This window comes from Anopheles stephensi, unplaced genomic scaffold, assembly GCF_013141755.1.
Source record: "Anopheles stephensi strain Indian unplaced genomic scaffold, UCI_ANSTEP_V1.0 ucontig285, whole genome shotgun sequence".
In the NCBI taxonomy this organism is placed as follows: Eukaryota; Metazoa; Arthropoda; class Insecta; order Diptera; family Culicidae; genus Anopheles; species Anopheles stephensi.
This window is the reverse complement of record NW_023405219.1, coordinates 28,246-37,329: the sequence shown is the minus strand read 5'-3', so window position 1 is coordinate 37,329 and position 9,084 is coordinate 28,246. Positions and strand designations below refer to the sequence as shown.

Sequence of the window (9,084 nt, the reverse complement as noted above, 5' to 3'; positions counted from 1 at the left end):
TTAGTGTATTTACTTTACATGAAGAAGGACACAACTTCTTAACCTTTCCTTCTTGAATGCGATATTAGCTTTCTTTCTTACACGCTTTTTAGGTTCTCAAAAAATCTCAAAATGGAGCACAAAGTAGGATTGTAGAATGGGAGATGTTTTGTAAATTATTTTGTTACTTAATAAATATTACCTGTTTTTTGGGAGTATACCACAAGCTGAGAATAAAATTCATTATTGCGTACCGATTTGGTAGTATCAATGTGCTCAGCTTCAAATAGAACAGCCAGCTGATACCAACAAGAAAGTTTTCGAGCTGCAATGAGCAAGCTAATTATTAGGAACTCTTCTCGATATCTCGATCATGTTAGACTATGGAGACTCGAATTTAATAGGACCGAATATCCGCCACGGTCCCTATTGGTTTTGAGCCTAATAACCTGGATGAGGACCCAAGCACTAGGACCTCCAAGCGGATTAAGTCTCTACTGAGGATAGCAAAGGTGACTTTGGAAGAGGATCCTTATATGATAGATGGCCCTTTAAATGAGATCCCTCGGGCGATGATAGTCCACTCGCTCTTTAAGTTTACCGAAGTAAGACTAATTATAACTATCGATAAACCTTCTTAGCCAGAATACACCAAGAACGCACTTTCCTTTACAATTCTTCTACAGCCAGGCAACCAAAAAGGTAACCAACAGACTAATTTCCCTGCCTGCTTAACTCGCCCATTCCCTGGGTGAGCCTATCCGTATGACCTCAAAATGTAAACGAGACAGGGCAGAAATTGTCATCCTTCATCCTTTGTCCACGTCAAGACCACCGCACCGTTTCGCGCGGCGCCATCCAACCATCCGTCGGTGCCCGGGTTCGACATCCGCCAAATCAAGCCAAACCAATCATTCTAAAATATGTCATAACCCTTGCCGCCGCCACACAACAGTTGGGACGATTATTTTAACCTTGCCATCGCATCACGAACGCCGCGCCACCGAGTGCTGCCGAGGGCATACTGGGGATGCCCCGTTTCACACTTTTGTATCGAGTTTCAAAGTGTTTTGCTTCAAGAGCGAAAGCCAACCGGCGGTGGCAGTAGTAGCAGTAGTACGACTGTTGTGGACTCGCGTGAACCTCAAAACAATCCCTCGCAAGGGAGCAACGCGAGGGGCACTAAATGTGTCAGGAATAGAGCGGTGGTGAGGTTGCTTGTTTGCTTGTTTGGTTTTGTCACGTCAGTTCCTGTACCAATTTGACACACTGCGCTACACTGGGTGAGATGGACGGGTAAGTAAGTGGATGGGTCAAAAGATCTCCGGCAGCCGACAGCGCACAGCTCAGTTATCTCCAGCGACAGAGACGACACGAAACATCTGTACGGGTCGATGGTGAGCAACCAAGAGGGGACAAGGGTTACGGTAGCCAGAGTTGGTGTAACGTACCAGAGATTGCGTTGCCAGATGCCCAGTAATGAGGGTTTAATTATTGAGTGCATTTCGGTTTGTATCAATATATATCTACATTCTTTTTCTGTAGGTCTTACATGTGGCTATTAAAGTTCGATGTCAAATGTCGGAGAAAGTGACTTGTTGGAAGGGATAAACTAAATCCCCACATGTAAAGCATATGCGTGTAGACATCCGTGACACTACTATCGATGACCAATTACCATTAGATTGGATGTGGCTTAACATTGTAAACCTCGACTTCCGAGAACTTGCAGTGCACTTGAGCAACATGCTGGGCTGGCTACCATTTTCACGAACCAGGCAGCCCACGATTGCTCCACCACGCAACAGATTCTCGTCAGCGACCTGAAGTGCCCACTTGCCCGGCGTCAGCCCTCGCTCTCCCAATCCCAAGACGCTCGAACGCGCCAACTGGGGAGGAACGTTCAAAGAACGATCCCGGCTTCACGAAGCCAATCGGTTTTGCTTCATCGAGCTTTTTTACGCTGAAAAACGCTACTCCATCGTCTCGTTTCCGACAGTGTGCCCTCGTCCCCTTTCTGCCACTGACTGTGCACCACCGTAGAAAGTACTTCAAAACAAACTTCTTCAAAAAGTTCTCCGGCGACACGAGTCGAACGCCGACAAACGGGCTGCTGGTGTATTAAATCTCATTACATCGGAAACATTCGACCGACCACAATCGAGTGAGCCGGATTCGGATACCGTCAAAGCGCTACATGATGGTGATGATGATGGACTGACCGAACGACCCATTGGCCACTTCATTCAACAAGCTTTGCTACAAAGTTCCACGAGTGCGTACCGTCGGCTGCTACAGGCACGTAATACCGAACAGTGCCATATAGGGTTCACCAACACCGGCCCAACGCGAGCTACCCGAACTGGTTCTGAAGAGATACATCTTCAGGTGTAATAATCCTTTTAACTACTGTTTTGCTCACATTGAAGGCAACGCAACTTCCTACGAAGAGAGTAGTAACGTTTACTGAACTTGTGCGGGTATATACCCTTTGGCGATTACTTACTAAAGATTTAAATTTAATTTAAAATTAAATGTATATTACAAAAAAAAGGTAATTTTAATGTGGCTCAAATTTATATATTACATACAAAAGTGTGTGTGTTTATTACAATCGTGACACACAATTATTACACACAAAATACGGCAGTATTCACTTCTCTCCCAGCTAAATCAAGTCAGTTTTTCGGGCGATGATAGAATTACCTCATCATTGTCCGAACTGGCCGCGTCGTCCTCCTCCTCCTCCAGCGCCAACGGATCATCGCAAGACATCTTTTCGTCGGCAGCCGGAACCGACGCTACGTCCATCGCCTCGTCATCGCACACGCTCGTGCCCGTGACGGACATCGTCGGATCCAGCTTGTTCTGCAGCTCTGCGATCGCACGCATCAGCACACTGAAATCTTTCTTTTTCGTTTCCAGCTTCCGCTCCAAATCGGCCCTACTTTCCTTTAGCTGGTCCAGATTTTGCTTTAACGATTCCAGCTCCTGTACGGTATTTTTACGATCCGGTTGCTGATTTATCGTTTTCGCCAGCATATCATACTCCATCCGGTTTTTGCGAATCTTCTAGCGAGCACCAGATTCTGTTTGCTCTGTACGATCTGTGCCTTTGCCGTTTCGATGCCCGACTCTATCGTGTCCGAGATGGTGGCATAGTTTTTCACCTCCTGCTGCATAACGCTGGCGTAGAAATCGGATTTCTTCATGTCGAACTCGCACTGGGCAAGCTGGGCCAGCAAGCGGTCGTATATTGCTTGGCTGGAAGGGATGGAATGAAGCAGGAGGTTAACTAAAATTGCCACGTGTGTGTATGCCGCGTTACCCGTTTGCTACCTGTTATCGGATGCCTCGTTTGAATTGCACCATTTGATGAACGTTTTCAGCAAATCGTTCAGGCGTCTATCGTCACCGGTTCCATCGCCATCGATTTGCAACCGGCGTTTGATGACTTCCTCTGTGAAGGGGACAAACGCAGGACTTTATATTCAAACATTCAGGTTTGAGAAACAATGTTAGACACTTACCGTCGGACATAGCGCTAGTTTTATGTGAAATTGAGAAAGATTTTACCAAAAAGCTCTTTCGGAGGCAAGAGCAGCGCGACGCGCTTGTTTTGTTTTATGTCAAGCTTGTCAAACTTTGTTTACCCGGCAACTCCCTTCAGAAACGACATGACGATTTAAAGGAGAGTTCCGCATGGAATTACGTTTCCCTTTTCATGTTTAGCCTAAATCACATATCAAGCATAAATCCGCTACAAAAACTAGCATTAAAATGTGTAAAAACAAAGCTTTTGCTTTATTTTACGACCAAAAATACATAAAACTCCTTCATTAATTTCGGTCATAGCTTTGCTCTATCAACCTTGGCTGTTTCTTACCCATCGAGAGATACCTTGGCCATCCAAACGTCAACACAATAACACAATTTTTTGTTTGTTTCCGTGGACGTTCCTCGGCACTGTCCACAATCGATAAAGGAAAAAGGATAATTTAGCTAGTTTTGGTGCATTTTTTCGTTCTGACCTGTCCGTAGTCAGGTCGCTGAAATGGCATCCTCGTCGAACGGTAGCGGTAATTTAGTGGATGAGCTCGAGGAAGCATTTCAGGTAGGGTGGGAATGTGCAGCTACGACAAGGTGCTTACTGTGTGGAGAACGTACTTAAACCCACTCCGTGTTGTCTCTCCCGCAGTCTTGTATACATGCCCTCACCAAGGAAGAATCGGCTACCGGTATCGACAAGGATGAAATTAAGGTGGAGGTCGATCAAACCACACTCAAGTTCATCGACCTGGCCCGCCAGATGGAAGCATTCTTTCTGCAAAAGCGATTCCTGCTGTCCGCCCTCAAACCGGACCTACTGCTGAAGGAGGAAAACTTTGACCTGAAGCAAGAGATAGGCCGCAAGGATGAGCTGATACGCAAGCATTACGAAAAGATCGAATCCTGGAAACAGTTGCTGTCGGATCAGCAAAATTTCAACAAACCGATACAATCGATGCCACCGGATATGCGTGGCAATCTGGCGGGTGGTGCACCGGTGCCCCGGCCGCGCTGATGGCTAGCGGTGGCATGAATCTGCCAATGCAGGTCAGCAAAACAGTACGTACAACCGATTAAAAAGCTTGTGTTACAGTATTAGCGAACGGCAAATACAGTACTACGCGCGTGCCTCTTTGTTTTTAGCTGCAAAACCAACACCAACAGCAGATGCAACAAATGCAGGTGCAACAACAGCAGCAGCAACAGATGCAGCAGCAAATGCAACAATCCATGCCGATGGGTGCATCGAACGCGCAGCTGTTCCAGCAGGGTGGGATGCCGCGCGGTGTAGGACCGGCGGGGTCGGGTGCCGGATTTCCGCCCGGTGCCGGCCCGAACCTGCAGGGCCCGTTAGCGTACCTGGAGAAAACGGCTAGCAATATAGGTGAGCCACCTGTCCGGATCGGTCCTACTGCAACTGTACGCTGTGGCGCATCGCGGTGAGGTGACTTAAAACCGGCCCATTCTTTTGTTTTGCAGATCTAGTGGGCCTTGGCGATGGTCGAAGGTGACGCGGGCGGGGCAGGGGACGCGGTAGAGGTCGGGGCCGAGGAAGAGGTCGTGGACGCGGCAGTGTGGCCGAGTTCCACAGTGGCCCACTAACCTGAGGCTGGGGCATGGGCGGGATGGAACAGCGGGAGGGCATTGTTTGCCAACCCGGCCCGGACAACATCCTCCATCCAACCATGTCCCCCCTCGCCAGAGCTCGCGTATTTCTTCGTCTACCGGTTGTGGTGCATGGTTAGGGGCCCTCGGCCGTCAATCAAACCGTGGGCGATAACACTGTTAGGAAAGAAGTTTAGGCAACAAGGAAGGCAACACAGGCAACAGTACAGCAGCATCGTGCAGCGAAACATGGTTCCCCCTCTACAACAGAAATGATCCAAAACCTTGGACCGCGCGACGGTGCGGCCACAAAATGCAAATCCTCCCACTCTGGCGTGGCACCACACACTCACTCACTCACCAGCACATGCACGTTTGGCGCACACATCTAGAAATTTCTCTTTGACCACTTACGCCAAAATTGACCCCCTATTTGTTATCTCCATCGCATCCCCCAGCATCCCCAAAACTTTGAGCGTGTAATGTAATGTAATGTGTACAAAGCAAACTTACACACATACAAACCGTGCGGCGGTCCCCCGGCGCTCTGCGGCGACGCCACAGAGGACCGCCCACGAGCTACTTTCTTCTCTTTTTTGTTTGTGTAAAACCATATTGTATAGCAAAAAAATTGTCTACTATCAGCGATCGGTGCAAATCGATGCCTTGGCATTAGCGATCGTGTGTAAAATGTGTGCTCGCTTTCACTCACACTCCTCTCAATTACTCTCGATCCCCAACATTGGTAATCGATCAAAGGCGGCTACGCGCTTGTTTGAAAATAAGACCACGAATCACGTTCTCTTCTGTTCCGCTGTTGCGGGAAACAGCGATACTTCCCTTCTTTATTCCATAGTTTTCCCATTCCCCCAAACTGTTTGTTCGAGTCTTTAGGAACGAACGCTTCCCAGATCGCTAAAATTGCGCGCTGCGAATGACAAAGTAGAACCACCGTTTTCACTGCTTCCGAACCTAGAGGCGGTACACGAGCAGACAGAAAAGTGGACAACAAGCCAATATCGTAATAAAGAATCGGAAATAATGTACGGAAAACGGACGTCATTATCTCGTTTGGTGGCTGGAAAGAACCGCGACATGAGCTACTGGAAAGGTACTTATATTCCAATGTAAAATCCGAAGCTAAGCTTAATCATAGGATCGTTTTGTGTAAAGGCACGGTAAAAGTGGAACTAAACGTGTTGCTTGCAGTGAACCTTGGTTGGCAGCGCGGAGGTACCCTTTAAAGACCGATCCCGACGGATCATCTGCAACCGGTCGCGTGCCGTACTGGTTACGAATATGGTGTGCAACTGGTCCAGACAGTACGCAATCTGTTTGCCGGCATTACGCCGTAGGGCGGCCAGCTTTGCATCTTCCTTCACGCCTTTCGCTTGCGTTTGCTGCGTACTGATGATAAAGCACACGATATCGGCGATCGTACGCTTAATGTTTTGCACCACGTCCGTTTGAAACAGACGGCGCGTTAGATAGCCGCGTGCGTACGCATTAATGATTGTGGCCGCTCGGGTTTGTTGGACTTCCGTCATGCGGCGTGGAAGTAGCAGCCGTATAACATCGTTCCCATTATTGTCCTGACCGGTGTTGTGCGTACGAATAGAATCGTTTCCCAGCGATGGATCCTCCGTAAGCGTGCGCTCACTACGGTTAACATTTTCCTCCGACGTGCCGTTGGCGTGGCAGGTTTGGTAAGCGGCATCGTCGGTATCGGTACAGGAATCGTACGACACGTCGCACAGCGACAGTTGGCTCACGCTCGAAGCCGTATGCATGTCCGGTGTCTTTGTGCGAGTGACCGCACTAGCGGACAGCATCATCGTACCGCTCTCGTTGGCCGACACTGCCATCCCGCTGTTGTCCTCCACGGGAAGGGATTTCGCACAGAGTGCCACCAGCTCCTGTGTCTTTTGGCGAAAGCTTTCCTCCAGCATTAGTCGTTCCTCTTCCTGTCGCTTTAGAAGCTCCATCATGCGCTGCTCGTGTGTGGTTAGCGCTTGGGCAACACTTTCGAATGCACGATCCCGCTCCAGCCCGGTGGAAGAGTGGCTTATCTTGCGCGCGGCAGTCCTTCTTTTCGATCGTGGTTTGGCAACATCCGCGCTCGGGATCGCTTTTTCCTTGGGTGATTTTTTCGGTTTCCCGATTGCGGCTGGGAAGGCTTTTACCGGTGTGCTGTCCTTTCCCGTAACTACAGCAGGATTCAATATTTTCTGCTGCCTGCTTGCTTTGGGCCGTTCGTTTACTTCATCCGCAGATCTTTCTTTGGACCGATCGATCACCGGTGTAGAATGCTCAACTCGCTGAAGATTCACGAGATCAATGCTGGGTTTCTCGAGATCGAACGTGTTGGATCGAACCAGCGGAAACCATTCCTTCGATTCTTCCGAGTTTTCGTTCAACAGTGTTGGGGTCACCGTTCTGGTGGATGACTGCCAGCTGGAGTATATCACTTCGTCAAGCTTCATTTGGTTGGCAATGGGATTGCAATCATTGTTCGCTTGATCCACCTTCTCCGTAGCCTCAGTGTTGATGATCGCGATCTTTTCTTGCGGGACTAAACCACCGGAAGGAACTGTAATTGTGGATTGTTCACTTTGCAGTGAAGTGTCCTCCTCTAGGCTTGTTGTGATAGTTTCCAGTTCCTTCTTCTCGCCCGACAAATCACCATCTTTCTCGTCTAATCCTTGCTTACCGACCGAACTATCCCCATCGATCGATCGTGAATCAACAGTCCCAATTGCCGCCAAGGTCCTTTTCCGTTCCTGCAGTCGTTGCTCGATTTCGATTGCCTTCTGCCGGTAAATGGCCACGGCAGCACGCACCTCATCGTTAACCTAGTAAAAGTGAAGCAGGGCGCAAGTTGGTTAAACTTTTCGCATCAGCAGCAAACAAAAACAAGAACTTACCAATGGCGGCAGTATGGGAACTCCGTCCAGCTGAAAGACCGACACGAAATTACTCTCCATGCTAAATGGAAAATAGTTTTTCCGACAAGCGGTACGGGGGAAACGCAGGAACTAGACAACTTTTTCCACGCTCAACAAACTGCCTGCTTTCGGTTATTGGCGACAAACCGTGCTCGCACGTACGTTTCCTAGGCGACGGTGTGTAAACAACGTAAACAACCCGTTTGACAGTGTTACGCTAACGGACACATCGACACACCCTATTGGCGCGAAAACGGACGGCAGATGACAAGCGATGGCGGTGCGAGATATTGAGATATTTAAATTGATTTTATTTAGGAAAATTAAACACATGACTTTACTTTGAATTGATAATAAATAGCACGGTGGAACGCAAACATAAAAAATGTTGTAAATTATCTTGGTCTGCTGCAGAAGTCCTCTGAGGACTGATTGCATCCGATCTCCTTCAAGGCTGACTTGATCCAGCCAAAGAGCTCGCTGTGCTCCTCTACGCCTTGTGCCGTACGAGTCGCTGATGAGCACCTCTGCTGGTAGGGCATGAATCCGGCAACCTCATCACGTGCCGCAACTTCCTGCTTTGGCAACTGTTGCGGCCGCGACAAAATATATAAAACTATTATAAATGGGCATACAAGGTGCAAGACTCACAGATGGCGACCTCCTACCAGGAGAAAACGATAGTATGGTGCGTTATTAAAAATATCGGAAAAGGGACAATATCCAGACATATGGGAAATCTGTTTCAGCGACTCGATACCCAGAAGCCCCCCGTCGTAGTCCACTTGGACCCTCCAGAAGCGCAATGCGAACCGGGTGAATTTGCGCTGGACGGATTTCAAACGGGCTAGGGGCCGAGCAGCAGATGGCTACATACAATGGAAACATACTCCAGCACCGATCGAACCAAGGAGCAGTAGAGCGTCTTGATGGAGACCGGGTCCATGAAGTCGCGAGTAAGTTGCTTAAGCAAGCCTATCAGCTGGTTGCCCTTGGTGACGACATG

At 48.7% G+C, this 9,084-nt stretch overlaps 3 protein-coding genes across 3 annotated transcripts; 1 reads left to right on the top strand and 2 right to left on the bottom strand.

The window, feature by feature from the left end:
• Positions 1-2,518: 2,518 nt before the first annotated feature.
• LOC118516398 (THO complex subunit 7 homolog) lies at positions 2,519-3,663 on the bottom strand. The gene is given in 4 exon segments (XM_036062263.1): positions 2,519-3,053; positions 3,056-3,243; positions 3,319-3,439; positions 3,510-3,663. Coding segments are annotated over 4 exon segments (720 nt in total). The 5' UTR covers positions 3,520-3,663; the 3' UTR covers positions 2,519-2,652.
• A 227-nt stretch (positions 3,664-3,890) lies between these two features.
• On the top strand, positions 3,891-5,299 carry LOC118516397 (mediator of RNA polymerase II transcription subunit 28-like). Its single transcript, XM_036062262.1, is given in 5 exon segments — positions 3,891-4,093; positions 4,178-4,523; positions 4,526-4,587; positions 4,672-4,912; positions 5,008-5,299. Coding segments are annotated over 5 exon segments (741 nt in total). The 5' UTR covers positions 3,891-4,033; the 3' UTR covers positions 5,040-5,299.
• A 638-nt stretch (positions 5,300-5,937) lies between these two features.
• Positions 5,938-8,292, bottom strand: LOC118516396 (centriolar coiled-coil protein of 110 kDa-like). Its single transcript, XM_036062261.1, has 2 exons — positions 8,058-8,292; positions 5,938-7,985 (listed from the first exon to the last, which is right to left on the bottom strand). The coding sequence occupies exons 1-2, from the start codon at positions 8,115-8,117 to the stop codon at positions 6,324-6,326; spliced, it is 1,722 nt and encodes a 573-aa protein (XP_035918154.1). The 5' UTR covers positions 8,118-8,292; the 3' UTR covers positions 5,938-6,323.
• Positions 8,293-9,084: the final 792 nt, after the last annotated feature.

Coding starts and splice junctions, on each gene's coding strand:
- LOC118516396 (XM_036062261.1), bottom strand. CDS start 8,117: ATGGAGAGTAATTTCGTGTCGGTCTTTCAGCTGGACGGAGTTCCCATA. Junction 7,986..8,057: donor TTCCCATACTGCCGCCATTG/GTAAGTTCTTGT, acceptor CACTTTTACTAG/GTTAACGATGAGGTGCGTGC.